This window comes from Brachycentrus maculatus, unplaced genomic scaffold (assembly GCF_059751285.1).
Source record: "Brachycentrus maculatus isolate JH-2025_06_01 unplaced genomic scaffold, ASM5975128v1 h1tg000349l, whole genome shotgun sequence".
In the NCBI taxonomy this organism is placed as follows: domain Eukaryota; kingdom Metazoa; phylum Arthropoda; class Insecta; order Trichoptera; family Brachycentridae; genus Brachycentrus; species Brachycentrus maculatus.
This window is the reverse complement of record NW_028281098.1, coordinates 701123-718172: the sequence shown is the minus strand read 5'-3', so window position 1 is coordinate 718172 and position 17050 is coordinate 701123. Positions and strand designations below refer to the sequence as shown.

General features: G+C 32.9%; 1 protein-coding gene across 2 annotated transcripts in view; it reads left to right on the top strand.

The window, feature by feature from the left end:
* The window catches only part of LOC148303768 (uncharacterized), a 164762-nt gene that overhangs the window by 6810 nt on the left and 140902 nt on the right, over positions 1–17050 (top strand). Inside the window, exon 2 of one of the 2 annotated variants that reach the window (XM_088269391.1) lies at positions 6846–7376. The exons of the other annotated variant lie outside the window; for it this stretch is intronic. Coding sequence (XP_088125517.1) covers positions 7315–7376 — 62 coding nt within the window. The 5' untranslated portion in view covers positions 6846–7314. The remainder of the gene's footprint in view (positions 1–6845; positions 7377–17050) is intronic. 2 annotated transcript variants of the gene reach the window in all.

The window sequence follows — 17050 nt, the reverse complement described above, 5'->3', positions numbered from 1 at the left end:
GGCATTTGCGGGGCTGACGACCGTCATAGGCTGGTTTACGTGATCACTTTACACACATGTAACATTCACCAATTCTACCCATTATTGACAACCACACTACTCAAATTTTTGGAAGTTCCATATATAGAACCAATTTCGAAACATTGTTCTTGAATCATTAGAACTTCAATAGAGACATCTATTGGTAATCTATATGTTATTGGAGATAATCCAGATTTTTTAAACAAGTATTTAGACACCCTTAAAATGTTGTATTATTATTATTATTAGCTTATTAAAGATGATGGAATAAAATTTCCGAAACCGGTAGTCACGAAGCAGTGTTTTTTAAAGTGGTATTACACAAAGTGAACGATGAATGATAAGGAGAATGTTATATTGCAATACCACACAGTTTAAAAAATATTTGGTAGTCATCCAGTGAAAGGATGTTTCTGCCAGTGTCAAGTATTATTTTTATTTCCAAACAAAATAATCATAGAAAAAAATTTAACAATTAAAACATATTTCATATTTTTCATTAATGTTTTACTTAGTAAATACAACTATTTCTTAAAATCTACTGTGACACGTGTTTCGATGCATTTCACATCATTTTCAAACACATAGGGAACAGTTCCTTCTGATAAGAAATAAAAAAAAAAAATAAAAATAAAATTAATAAATAAAAATAAAAAACAGCTACTACCCCCTCTTCAACCTTCATCGTCCCAAGAACCCAACTCTAAAATTTAGAATTAGCTTCACATATGGTGTTTGAAAATGATGCGGAATGCATCGAAACACGTGTCATACTAGATTTTAAGAAATAGTGGTATTTACTAAGTAAAACATTAATTAAAAATGGATAGATTTTACCACAAAGTGACTGCCGAATCAATTAATGAACTTATTTCATAGTTTAAATGCGTTTAGCTTTATCATTTTAGAAATTACGATTGCATATCCAGGATAAGGTTAAAAAAGAAGGGTGGATACTTGGGTGGGGAGTTGGATTCCTGCCCGTGTTAAGCTATTTAGAAAGTTATATCCTGTCCACTTTCGCAGATGGTGATGTGACGCACTTTATCTTATAGAGATGCACAGGCAGTGAGCAGTGCCCAGACCTTTACCACAAAGTTAACAATGCTTTCGATATACAAAATATAGGAATATGGAAATCTGTGTATTATTAATATTTTATTTCGAGAAATAAAAATACTTTGTGTTCTGATCCACTCACATTTTTATTAACCAACTAGTTTCGGCAACAATCAGTTGCCCTCTTCAGGGTTTAATTTATTACTATTATAAACCCTGAAGAGGGCAACAGGTTGTTGCCGAAACTAGTTGGTTAATAAAAATGTGAGGGGATCAGAACATAAAGTATTTTTCTTTCTCGAAATAATATATCAATATGATCCACAAAGTTAATGCTTTCAATATTCAAAACATATAATTTATAATTTATATTATTTTTTACCTATGATCAGCAACCATAGTTAGTAGCAGAATGCTTCGTAAAATGTATGGAAGATTCTTCTGAATCTTTCATTCATTTTATGAATGTATGGAAGATTTCAAAGAATCTTGAGAATAATCACTCATAGGCTGGTTTAAGTGATCACTTTACACACGTGTAACATTCACCAAGTCTACCCATTTTTGACAACCACACTACTCAAATTCTTGGAAGTTCTATATATCGCTCACTCCTTTCAAAAACGTCATAAATCAAAAATCGACAATTTTCAGTTGTGCATGTTTTCAGAATGCCCAGAAAATTTACTATATCCCAGCAAAAGAGACATTTTTTTAACTTAGCATTTACCCGCTACAGGGCAGAAAGTGTTATTTTTGCATTTTGAAGAAAAGGTAGTGTTTAATAATTTTTTAAAATATACTACATATTTTTCAATTGGTGAAAAAACCTTCAGATTGTACCTAAAAAGATCTGTTGCACAGTAAAAAGTTACATAAGTGGCTTAATATTTATTTTTAATGCATTGTATTATATTTATAAACTTTAAAAACGTTCTCTTGAAAAATCAAGGTTTTTTGATATTTGACGTTCTTGAAAGGAGTGAGCGATATATGAACCAATTTAGACACCTTGTTCTTGAATCATTAGAACTTCACTAGAGACATCTATTGGTGAGATGAAAAAAAGCTTTTTACTGAGCAGAAACTCATTTATTAGTATGTGAGGTCCGAATCCTGGATTATAATCACACACATGAGAAACGCCAAAATGTAGTAATAATTATTACTATTATATAGTGCCAGCTAGCTTCCTTCATTCCTGAGCTGTGCAGAAATTAAACACACATGGGTTTTGTGCTCGCCAAACCTGTAATTTTAAACCGAAATGGCGTACTCCCACGTAATACAAATAACTATGAACTAAACTGCAAGAGCCGATACTAAAATCTGGTACGTGGGCTGAATTATGTTTCTTAACGGTTCCGTTTATTGTCGATACATCAATTTTAAGTATATTGTAATTGGTCGACGATGGTTATTTCGAATATTCAATTTACAGACACGCTCCATCAGATCCTAGACCATGGATTTTCTTACATTGCATCTACTATAATACCCATAACATTTAAAGTATCGCACACAAATATGATTCTTTCAATTTGTAAAACGAACAATTATGTTATGGATTGAAAACTAGTTCATTATTCATTAAAAAAATCCTTGCGCATGTATATACGTGTATGCAGTGGCGTGCACAGAGTTTTTAATCAGGGCAGGCAGTAGTTTTTGGGCAAGGACAAAGCATAGTAGGCACTGCTTTTCTACCTATATAGAATGCACGCCTCTGCATAATATAAATATATATATATATATATATATATATATATATATATATATATATATATATATATATATATATATATATATATATATATATATATACATATATATATATATATATATATATATATATATATATATATATATATATATATATATATATATATATATATATATATATATATATATATATATATATATATATACACATATAATAAAACCCTTATCCGCACCCCAATGGTGCATAGGGCACTGCGTCATATAAACACAGTGTTATCTTGATCGTTTACACATGAAGGAAAGGTGATCAGCCCTCCGCTTCAGGTACCAGTCCAGTGTAATATTGAACAAACATTCGAGTGAAAAATCACTTATATTTATCAAACCCCCCTGGGAATCGAACCCGGGACCTCCAGAACGGTAGGCGAGCGTGCTGACCATTACACTACGGAGGCGGACGAATATGTATATATATATATATATATATATATATATATATATATATATATATATATATATATATATATATATATATATATATATATATATATATATATATATATATATATATATATATATATATATATATATATATATATATATATATATATATATATATATATATATATATATATATATATATATATATATATATATATATATATATATATATATATATATATATATATATATATATATATATATATATATATATATATATATATATATATATATATATATATATATATATATATATATATATATATATATATATATATATATATATATATATATATATTCCTAATATTGGATAAGTTATGTTCTTCATTTTGAACAGCATTTGATCGTATTGTATAAAATATATGTAGGTAGTCAGTTGGGTACGCAAATTCGACCCGGTGACCCTTGGTATAAATTATTTTTAAAATTTCCATAAAGCGCGTCAGAGCTCAAATAGGTCGCGTAATTAAATCACTGGCAGTATGGCCGAGCGTGGCTTCCTAGAATGGAAAATGTATATGTTTTCGATAACACATTCCCGTATGTAGAAATCCCGTTAATATTGAGTTACAATATTACCTGCATGCAGAACTATTCTACAATGATTAAAGAAAACACTTGTTTTTTACCACTTGAGTTTTATTATAGACTACATGTTTCAGAAGTTAAACTTCCATAATTCAGGTCTGTATAATAACTAAAATATAAAATATAAAATCGTTCTATAAATAAAGAAAGGGGAAAGTAAGGGAAAGGGGTTAGTCAAGGGACGAAATTTGAAAACAAAGGAAAAATGGAAAGCAAAGGTGAAGAATTTTGAAACAATATATTATTTAATAAATTATTATTAGAATTTAGGTTTTTTTGCATTTCTAAATTTTCAAGATAATTCATAATTTGGCCTTTATATGGAACAAGGTGTAATAATTTTAATTTATGAGAGTGAAATGAATGATTGGTATCTATTATGTGATTTGCAAATTCCGAAAAATAATTACTAACAAGACCGCTATGATGTTCTTTAATTCTAATCTTTAAATTTCTCGCAGTTTGGCCAGTATATTTTTTATCACAATCAGAACTATTCTAACTACATACATGGTGGCGCAAAATTAATCGGAAGGTGTTATAATTTATTTATTAATTTTTAAATCAAACACAGGTTTTTAGAGTCTACTAAGTTGTATTTTACTAACAAAAACACATAAAAAATTATACTGTGACAATTGTTTCGCCTTGTTAGGGCATTATCAAACGAATGTGAAGATGATCAAATGGACTACGGTCCTTATGTAGCTATACAATTCTAAGTGACAGTTTTAACACGTGCAGCAATAATTTATGGGAGACAACAGTAACTAATGGGGGATGTAGGTATGTACCCTTATATCTATTTTCTGTGTTTGATTTAAAAATTGATACATAAATTAAAATGGAGTTTTACAAATTAAACGCCAAATCAATAAATAGGTGTTATAATTTTTACAAATGGCGTTGTACATCAATCGTATTTAAAATTTGCAAACTAGACAGCTGCAGTATATAACCTAATATAGAGTGGCAATTAAGAAAGAGTGAAAATTAATCATGCTAATTGAAAGACGTTTTTACGTAATAAAAAAAAGAAGTAGAGGAAGACCGAGAAAAACATGGCACGATAAGGTATGCCAAATACTTGAAAGCGGTCAGGTTAGGAGTCGTAACAATCGGCGGGTATGTATGAGGAGATGCATGAACGTGGAAGAGGCGACGAATGTTTGCAAGGACAGAGTGGTGTGGCGCTCTATTCTCTCTGCCTACCCCTGCGGGGAAGCGGCGTGATGGTTAGTTAGTTTTTTTTTTTTAAATAAGATTTTTAGTACTTGATGAAAATCTTTTTTTGGACCTTTTTTTATTAATTAGAAAATATGATATCCGTCAAGTGGCTGCCGCCAGTGTTGGTACACATTTCTGCCCGTTTTATGCACCTTGTTTGTATACTGCAGCTGTTTAGTTTACAGACGTTAAAGTGATTGACGCACAATGCCATTTGCAAAAATTATAACATCTTCCGACAGGGAGATTCATTTTGCGCCATCCTGTACCATACATTTTATACATTTTGGTGGCGAGTATTTTTGCCTAGATTTTTCACTCATGAATTACATTCAACTACAGTAACTTCAAACATAATACTGTTTAAAGTTGCTATAACTTAATAAATTAACCAGCTGCCTGACATATCGCTCACTCCTTTCAAGAACGTCATGAATAAAAAAAACTTGATTTTTCAGGAGAGTGTTTTTAAAGTTTAAAAATATAATACAATGCTTAAAAAAATAAATATCAAGCCACTTATTGAACTTTTTACTGTGCAACAGATCTTTTTAGGTAAAACCTGAAGGTTTTTCTCCATTTGAAAAATATTTAATATATTACAAAAAATAATTAAACAATAACTTTTCTTCAAAATGCAAAAACAACTCTTTCTGCCCTGTAGCAGGTAAATATTAAGTTAAAAGCATGCCTCTTTTGCCGGGATATAGTACATTTTCTGGGCATTCTGAAAACATGTACAACTGAAAATCGACGATTTTTGATTTATGACGTTCTTGAAAGGAGTGAGGATATATAATAAAATACAACCCAGTCAGGCATCCAAAATGAACGAACTGAAAAAATACTTTATGGAACGATATATATGTAGTGATTAGTCATATTTTCTCATTTGTTTCCTTTAAACATGCTTCTAACCTTATGTTTTTTTTATATCTATTTACTATACCCGTTTATTATTTCATATTTTATATTTTGAGCTGTGTAAGTTTTGTATATTTTTTAATTTTTTTTGTTGAACTTTCTTATTTGTGTTTCAGTCTAAAAACTAACTAACTAACCATCACGCCGCTTCCCCGCAGGGGTAGGCACAGAGAATCGAACGCCACACCACTCTGTCTTTGCAAACATTCTTTGCCTCTTCTACATTCATGCATCTCCTCATACATACCCGACGATTATTACGACTCCTGACCCGGCCGCTTTCAAGTATTCGACATACCTGATTGTGCCAAGTTTTCCTCGATCTTCCTCCGCTTCTTTTTCCAGCTACATTCGCCTCATAAATTTATTTAACCGTTCTTTCTTCACTCATACGTTCCACATGTCCAAACCATCTCAACACACCTTTCTTAATTTTATCGATAATGCTTATCTCAGCCTTACATTCTTTCCTTATTTCATCATTCGAACATCTATCAAACATTGTTTTGCCACACATTCGTCTGAGGGATCGCATTTCGACTGCATTCAGTCTTCAGTCTTGTTAACCTTAATCCCATGTCCCAAAATGCGAAATGGAAATTACTCATCGGGCATATTATATATATATGACCTTTGTATATAATATGTTTTAAAAATAGTAAATAAATCAATTTCTTCACTCATTCGATTCACACGCCCAAACCATCTCAACACACCTTTCATAATTTTATCGATAATGCTTATCTCAGCCTTTTAAAAGTGACATTTTTTTAAATAATTATTTTTTTGTTTTTTTTTTTCAGAATTGGAAAAATACAGCATTCAAACAAATGCGATTCCGTTCGGTAAAATCATATTAAAATAAATATTTACTTTAAATTTATCAATAATAATCAATTCATTTCTTACTTTTAAACTTTTGTGTGTTGGATTTTGACTAAGTGCCTTTTTGTGTGATACTCTTCGCGTGATATTAAAAAATTATATTAAACATGGTTTATGTTTGAATAAGTGGTATATTTGAACTTGGTGCTATAAATAGAATTCTGATAATTATTTGTTCGAGGAAAATCGAATGCCAATAATTGGTTTGTCGAAGAAAATCGAATGCCGATAATTGGTTGGTCGAGGAAAATCTAATGCCAATAATTGGTTAGTCGAGGATAATCGAATGCCAATAATTGGTTGGTGGAGAAAAATCGAATGCCGATAGTTGGTTGGTCCAGGAAAATCGAATGCTGATAATCGGTCGGTTGCGGATAACCGAATACCATGGCATCTGATAATGACGACAATTGCAACGACGATATATCGCATCCGTTTATCAATTACGCGTAAGTACCTACCAATTTTTTTATAATATCGCTCACTCCTTTCGAGAACGTCATAAATCAACTTGATTTTTCAGGAGAACGTTTTTGAAGTTTAAAAATATAATACAATGTATTAAAAATAAATATCAAGCCACTTTTTGAACTTTTTACTGTGCAAAATACCTTTTTAGGTAAAACCTGAAGGTTTTTTCTCCATTTGAAAAATATTTAGTATATTTAAAAAATAATTAAACAATACCTTTTCTTCAAAATGCAAAAACAACACTTTCTGCCCTGTAGCGGGTAAATATTAAGTTAGAAATATGCCTCTTTTGTTGGCATATAGTACATTATCTGGGCATTCCAAAAACATGCACAACTGAAAATTGACGATTTTTGATTTATGACGTTCTTGAAAGGAGTGAGCGATATCATGTTTTATTAAGTTTATTTAAATGATTTATTTATAGATTTGATTAGACGTTTATTTTGTAGAACACCGTTTAAAGTTATATATTAAATTTTAAAATCAAACACTTCATCAATCAAACACTGATTTTTGAGGGAACTAAAATGCATTTTATTGTTAAAAAAAAAACATCAAATACAATTTGCGACAATTGTTTCGTCTTGTTTTGGCATTTAGACAGACATTCGTTTGATTTTTTTTGTGATTTTTAACAATAAATATAATTCAGTAGACTCGAAAAATATAAGTGATTTTTTCACAGTAATATTTATTCAATATTACCATGGACTGGTACCTGAAGCGGAGGGCTGATCACCTTTCCTTCATGTGTAAACGATCAAGATAACACTGCGTTTATATGACACAGTGCCCTAAGCACCGTTGGGGTGCGGATAAGGGTTTTATTATTATATTTTTAGACTCGAAAAATCAGTGTTTTAGTTTTGTATTTAATATTTTTTTTCTTCAAATGTGTATTGAATTGGTACCAACATGTGAAAACAATTCAAGACCATTACATGTATTTTATTTTAATTTATTAAATATATACCTACCATATTTTTTCTATAATTTAATTCATTTGCTAAACATTTCTACTTTTGACAATCTTTAAATTAGTAACGCTGCTGTCTCCAATAAAGAGACTAAGCTCTTGTGCTTGTAGAGGGACTTACATTTATAAATTATTGTTCATGTTTGTGAGTGATATACTTTTTATTTTTGATTGCATTATAATATATAATGTAAACATGTAAAATATGTAAGGTATTTAATTTATTTTTATAATTTTAATGCGTTCAATTATTTTTATATGTGTAGGAAGGTTACAACGATTAAAAAAAAACACTTCGTTTTTTACCACTTTTTTTCCACTCTCATAAATCAAAATTATTACACCTTGTTCCATATAAAGGCCAAATTATGAATTATCTTGAAAATTTAGAAATCCAAAAAAACCTAAATTCTAATAATAATTTATTAAATAATATATTTTTTCGAAATTCTTCACCTTTGCTTTCCATTTTTCCTTTGTTTTCAAACTCCGCCCCTTGACTAACCCCTTCCCCTTACTTTCCCCTCTCCTTATTCATAGAACAATTTTATATTTTATATTTCAGTTATTATACAGACCTGAATGATGGAAGTTTAACTTCTGAAACATGTAGTCTATAATAAAACTCGAGTGGTAAAAAACGAAGTGTTTTCTTTAATCATTGTAACATGTCTTACCACAAAGTTAATGCCGAAACAATAAATAAAATGTAGGAAGGTTATTTAAGTATGTATTTGGTTCTTAAATATTTTAATTTCTGCTGGAATTGTTTGGTATTATAAAGTCAATTTTGTATGTCGAAGATAACCTTTCTTTAGATTCAAGTAATTTTCACCCTTTAAAAGTTGAAGAATTACTGTTTTAATATATTATTAGATTAAAACCAATATTTTTAGCTTTTCCACTTTTTTTATTTGAGCAGCGACCGGGTTTCGTCGTTACCGACATCATCAGACTGGTCTAATGATGACCAGTCTGATGATGTCGGTAACGACGAAACCCGGTCGCTGCTCAAATAAAAAAAGTGGAAAAGCTAAAAATATTGGTTTTAATCTAATAATATATTAAAAATGCAATTCCATCACGAAGTGTCAGTGGATAATATAAATCTAATTGCTCTTTTTTTTAAAAAAAATTGGTTTCTACTTTTGAGAGTTGGAATTTTGAAAATAATAATTTTGTTGTATGGGTTTTTTAAATTTCTTTTAAAAATGACTTGAATGATTGTTCTCTGAACTGTTTTGATAGTTTAGAAAACTTAAAGCGTTGTCATAAGTATATTAAAAAAAAAAGTGACATCCTTGTAGGACCTCTACTGGACTCCGAGAAGGTGAAGCTCCTACCACCAAGACAGGTCGTAAGCTACATGACTCACGTAGGTCTTGAGAGTGAGCTATGATACAGAGGGAGGTCACCATATACCTAATATGGTCGCAGTGACATAAGGGATGCAAGACCCCTTGATCTCATAATAAAAAATAATAAAAAAACCAACTAACCATCACGCCGCTTCCCCGCAGGGGTAGGCAGAGAGAATAGAGCGCCACACCACTCTGTCCTTGCAAACATTGTTCGCCTCTTCCACGTTCATGCATCTCCTCATACATACCCGCCGATTGTTACGACTCCTAACCTGACCACTTTCAAGTATTTGGCATACCTGATCGTGCCATGTTTTTCTCGGTCTTCCTCTGCTTCTTTTCCCACTAACATTCGCCTCATAAATTTGTTTTACCGTTCTTTCCTCACTCATTTGTTCTACATGTCCAAACCATCTCAACACACCTTTCTTAATTTTATCGATAATGCTTATCTCAGCTTTGCATTGCTTCCTTATTTCACTATTCGCACATCTATCATACATCGTTTTGTCGCACATTCTTCTGAGAGATCGCATTTCGACTGCATTCAGTCTACTTTCATCCTTATTTTGCCAACTCCATGTTTCACTTCCATACATTAGAGTTGGAACCAGGACTCCGTTGTGCACTGCCAGTTTAGCTTCCGCTGATAGGTTAAAAATATTAAAAATTAGTATAATATATAAGTATAAGTACCAAGCCCATAGGGCTAATATTGGTCGTCCCTTCCGGCCTTGCATACTATTACACTCGATACTTTATTAGCGAACGATTTTGATTAGAAGCTTTAAGTAATGTTCCTTGCCGGGATTCGAACCGATAACGCCGCGCTGTGTCGCTTAATGCGTTACCGATAAGCCGAGCACTAACCACGTTAGCTAATCACGAATTGGCATACTTCAAATTCTCCCCTTTCGCGCTATGCAATATAAGGCCAACCGCAAACCGACGGTTTAGCGTGTGGAATTCCAACGGGGTTTTCGGTAGATTAAAGTTAAACGAGCGTTCGGTGACCGTCGCGAAGTTTATTGACTGTGTTATTGTTGAGGTATGTATCGGTTCAGATGAATAAGGGATAAGTTATTACTAGTGCATTGGTTTACTTGAACCACTTTTCTCCTAAGATGGTCGGAGAATGTCGTGATCTAAAATAATAGAAAAATATTAAATTAAAATTTGTGAGGCGAATGTGGTTGGTAATAGAAGCAGATGAAGATCTGGGAAAACTTGGCATTATCAAGTGTTTCAAATACTAGGGTTAGTTAGGTCAGAAATCGAAATAATTGGCGGGTATGTATGAGGAGATGCATGAATGTGGAAGAGGCGAATAATGTTTGCAAAGACAGTATAGAACGCCACAAAGTTTGTGGCGTTCTATTCTCTCTGCCTACGGCGTGACGGTTAGTTAATTAGTTGGTTTGTAAGTTAAAATCTCAAAACAGCTTTCTTAATTTTATCGATAATGCTCATCTCTGCTTTGCATTATTTCCTCATTTCACAATTCGAACATCTATCATACATTGTTTTGCCGTTCATTCGTCTGAGGGATCGCATTTCGACAGAATTCAGTCTACCTTCACCCTTTTTTTACAACTCCATGCTTCAGTTACATGTATTTGGGTTAGAGCCAGGACTCCGTTGTGTACGGCCAGTTTAGCTTTCGCTGATAAATTTGATTATAATATGAACGTAATATTGTTTGCTCATTAAAGTGCAGTGTTTCGCCAACTCAATAGAATTGTTTTATGATAGAAAAAAGTTTTGGCTTTTTTAAAATAAATACTTCATAAGTACTTATTTTTTTTTTCAAAAATTTAAGTAATATTATATAACCACTCACCGAGATGTGTACCGGTTTCGAGACGTACCCGTCTCTTCGTCAGGACAAACACTACCACACACTACCATAGCACTATTTACACACTTAAAACTACACAAAATGTTTAACACATGCGATTTTTGGTTGACCCGAAGACCAACATGCACTAGGGGTTGCAGCACAAATATGCATTAAGAGCCGAGGTAAAACATGCACTGCATGTTTTTTGCATCTATGTTAGTGATTGTCCTGACGAAGAGACGGGTACGTCTCGAAACCGGTAGACATAAAAATCTCGTTGAGTGGTTATATACTAATATTACTAACATTTTTGTAAAAAAAAGGAAAAATGACTAACCACAAAGTAAATGCTTTGAATATTAATAATATTGAGAATAAATAATTCATCGCTGAAGAGAAGCACGGGTGTACCGAAAATGGAAAGGTAACAAGATATAATTAAGTTTAATAGCTTTCTGTCCTTTCGTTGGTCAGTGTGCTCAGTCGGGAATCGAACCCGGGATATCTCCCAAGACACACGTTGAGAACAGTTTTTTCTCCGTATTATTGCCCTAACGACCTTTGCAATGTCACATTTTTGAGTCTTTTCGAGACCTCGAAAGCTCTATGCTCGAATTCGTACTCCAATATACATACGTTTCATTCATTCAAACCTTTATCCTCACCCCAATGGTGCATAGGGCACTGCTTCATACAAACGCAGTGTTATCTTGATTATTAACACACGAAGGGAAGGTGATCAGCCCTCCGCTTCAGGCACCAGTCCAGGGTAATATTGAATAAAGATTATTATGAAAAAATCATTTATATTTATTAGACCCCCTCTGGGAATCGAACGCGCTGACTATTACACTACGGAGGCGGACGTAGGTATATACATACGTAGCCAATATTATTTGACCCTCATCCTTACTCGAATGGTGCAAAGGGCACACGATTGGATCGACGTGACGTTAATTTAACTAAAAATAAAACAACGTTTTTGAGTGTGTCCAAATACGTGTTCACAAATCTGAATTATCTCCTATTATAGACGTTATTTTTCATATAACTTTTTTGACATCTCATCTTCTGATGAAGACGAATATGGAGGTCTGAGCATTTACGGGGCTTATGTTCTACTCGACATTGTCAGCACTGAGATCGCTTATTTAGTTAGTCGATATTCATGTCGTGGTGTGTCCCTATTTTCACACATTTTGTGTTTGACTTGAGCTTTGATCTTTCCCTTTTCCCCTTTTCCTCCCTCCTGTCCCTCTTCCAGGTATTTATATTAAATAACATATCGCTCACTCCTTTCAAGAACGTCATAATTCAAAAATTGACAATTTTCAGTTGTACATGTTTTTGGAATGCCCAGAAAATGTACTATATCCCAGCAAAAGCGGCATATTTTTAAATTAAAATTTACCCGCTACAAGGCATAAAGTGTTGTTTTTGCATTTTGAAGAAAAGGTATTGTTTAATTCTTATTTTAAACATACTAAATATTTTTCAAATGGAGAAAAAACCTTCAGGTTTCACCTAAAAAGATCTGTTGCACAGCAAAAAGTTCAATGAGTGGCTTTATATCTATTTTTAATACATTGTGTTATATTTTTAAACTTTAAAAACGTTCTCCTGAAAAATCAAGTTATTTGATTTATCACGTTCTTGAAAGGAGTGAGCGATATGTAATTGGAATGTATGTATAAACCAATACCTGTTTTTTGTTACTCATTAATGTAAATGTATTTATGTAACTATAAAACTTCCAAATAAAATATAATAAAATAAAAATTAAATAATAGTAATGGTCGAATGATCTCCAACATTGGGGCCGCTACAAAGAAATTTCCAAAGAACAAAGTCTTTAATGGACTCATTGATATTCGGATCACTTGTTGTCACTGAATTCAATACCAAGGGTCGAAGTACGTCATCCTCTAACCCGCTAAGCTCGACGACTCCGCTCACATTTCGGCGACCTTAGAATTAATTGTCACCCGATTTTCGATTGCCGTTCACTGTGTAGCTTTGCCGGACCGTGATAAAAAGCAAAAAACCGCGTCCTCGAATACCATTGAAGTGCATCGTAATCGCATAAATGCACCGTCAAATGTGATCGGAATGGGCTTTAATGATTTCTAAGATGACGTTTTGAAAATTCATTAGTAGTACGACTTAAAATTACAGTAAACCCCCCTATAACGTTGAGATACGTAACGCGTTGAAACGATAGAAATGAGAGGGTAAATATTTTAAAATTCAATTAAATTCAATATTATTAATATTTAAAGCGTTTACTTTGTGGTAACAATCGGCGGGTATGCATGAGGAGATGCATGAACGTGGAAGAGGCGAAGAATGTTTGCAAAGACAGAGTGGTGTGGCGTTCTATTCTCTCTGCCTACCCCTGCGGGAAAGCGGTGTGATGGTTAGTTAGTTTTTTACTTTGTGGTTGGTCATTTTTCCATTTTTTTACAAAAATGTTTGTAATATTAGTAAATAACCACTCACCTAGATATTTATGTCTACCGGTTTCGAGACGTTTCCGTCTCTTCGTCAGGACAATCACTACCACAGCATGCAAACAATACTACCCTTAACTATCATAGCTGATGCGGAATGCATCGAAACACGTGTCACAATAGATTTTTAAGAAATAGTTTACCAAGTAAAACTTAATTACAAATTAAATTTAGTTACTTTTGTATAGTTTTATATATGTATGTATGTAAGAGTACCTACAACATTTTGAGTGTGTCCGAATACTTGTTCACTAATCTGGGTTATTTCCAATTATGGGAGCTATTTTCATATTATTTTTTGACATCTCATCAAAGACGAAGAACAATATGGTAGTCTAAATAAAATAGTTTCTGCTCAGTAAAAAGCTTCTTTCATCTCACCAATAGATGTCTCTAGTGAAAAATCTAGTGATTCAAGCACAATGTTTCAAAATTGGATCATATATTTTAAATATAGAACTTGAGTAGTATATTTGTCAATCAAGGGAAGAATTGGTGAATGTTACACATGTACACGTGATTACTCAAACCAGCCTATGACGGTCGTAAGCTCCGTAAATGCCCAGGCTTCCATATTCTTCTACATCTATGTTGAGGTGTCAAAAAATAAAATGAAAATTATTTTTCACTCATTTTATTGATTGTACATATTATTCCAGACAGGTTGGTCGTTAATTGCATGACATATTTAGCTATGCCTGTATGTCCTAACATGCACCAATCGTGGATAATGGCAGCAACAACATCCTGCCGTTGTCGTCGGGATGCATTTCAGATGCGGTACTGCAATCCCGGTGCAGTTTATAGCTCACACGTTGACCAAATATTAATTTGCAATAAGCGCTCCATAATTGGACGTCGAAATGACGCTAGGCCGGGTTTACATCGAGCCATCAACTGACTTCAAACAAGATGACTTGGTACAATAATTAAAAAAAACACTTGTTTTTTACCACTTGAGTTTTATTATAGACTACATGTTTCAGAAGTTAAACTTCCATCATCCAGGTCTGTATAATAACTATACAGACTAACAGGTTAACTATATAACTATACAGGTTATTATACAAACCTGTATGATGAAAGTTTAACGTCTGAAACATGTAGTCTATAATAAAACTCAAGTGGTAAAAAGCAAGTGTTTTATTGAATTATTGTAACATGTCTTACCACAAAGTTAATGCCGAAACAATAAATAAAGATGACTAGGTAGTGCTATTGTTTAAATTGATTTTCGCGTCAGTACAGCGCTGTCGCGTCAGTGCTGCCTTTTATATTCCTGGTTTAAACTCCGGAAATCGGAAATCCCAGGAATTCGGAACAAGATTTTGAATAAAAATATTTGTGGGGAAACATATTAAAAACATACACAAAGACTACCCTTTTATTATTACATAAAAGTATTATTATGAAACCTAATATTGCTTTAAAATAATTCAAAAGTTCAAAAAGTATTCTTCGAACCCCAATGGTGCATAGGGCACTGTATCATATAAACGTAGTGTTATCTTGAGCATCATTAACACATAAAGGAAAGGTGATCGGACCTATGTTTCAGGTACCAGTTCAAGGTTATATTGAATAAATATTAGAGTGAAAAAAATTCTTATATTTATTTCGTTTTATTAACTTTTCTAAAGTTTAAACCATCATATCTCCCTTACTTGTCTACAGATTTCAATAGTAATGTTACCGATAGTCTTGTGATTTTTCATATTAATATATTAGCCAATAATAACACATCATGAGAATGATCCGATCCCTTAATGAAAAGTGTCGGGTTGTGGTTAGTGTCGCGGACTCGTAAGTCAGAGTTTTTCGGTTCGAATCCACTCTACTACAATTTGGTAACTATTTTTAATAATAAGCCGCTTAGGCTCATAGAAATAATATGAGATTGAAATATTTGTGTAAATAATAAAAACACAACATTGAAAGCTGTCCCACCGCATGCCCAGATCCGATACAGAAGAATCTAGGCTTCCTGACAGATCTGCTCTTGCAAAGCATTTAAAAAATAATCTAAGTTGCGAAATTTATTGAAAATGTGAAACAATATACAATTTTTATTCCGATTTACTGTGAATTTACATTTAAAAGCTTTCAATATAACTGTCACTGGCAATCTAAATATATACAAGATTGTAAATCCGTCACCAAATTTTCTAGAAGTACCCCGGTGTAGGCAGTGAAAGGGATTAGTATTACGTTCAATTAGTCAGCTAGATCCGACTCCGACCCGACGCTGGCCGGTACACAGACGCCCACAACCCCGACCAGTGCAGCAGACAGACACGGAACAGTGCAAAGTCATTTACAGATAATGGTCAGTCATTGCATTTCCACTCAACCATTATTCAACCATAAAAACACAAATATTTATCTTTAAAAAAAATAAAACAATATAGGTCAGTGCTGACTTCTACATTCGCCTTAGTCAGTTCTCGGCGCCAGTACTGGCGTCAGTAACTGACTCGATGTATACCCTGCCTTGTCTCCGAGTGTGCAGAGGTCGTCGACTGACTTTGGTCCGAGGGACCCAGTGTCTGACGGACGTCTAGCTAGCTCCTTAAGGACACCAAATGTATTTTCGAGTCAGGTGATTAGCATTCGCGATGAAATATTCGCATTTTTATTGCTGCATTGTTGATTGGTGGTCGAATTGTGTAGCTACGTGCTGTTTGCCTTGCAACTACACAGGTTGATACGTCATTTCCCGCTCTTGGTACTTGCAGAAGCCCTATGTAACGCTAAATGAAATATTTAATTTAATTCAATTTATTTTTATTTTCAATTAACATATATATACATTACAAACTAAAAAAATTAAAGCGCATACATTAAAATACATTAAAATCGAAAGTGTCCAAGAACTATTGCTAAAGGTGTAGAAGAATCACGCTTCGGAAAACTCCTACAGACACATGGAACAGATCAATATCCAATGATATATTGTTCAACA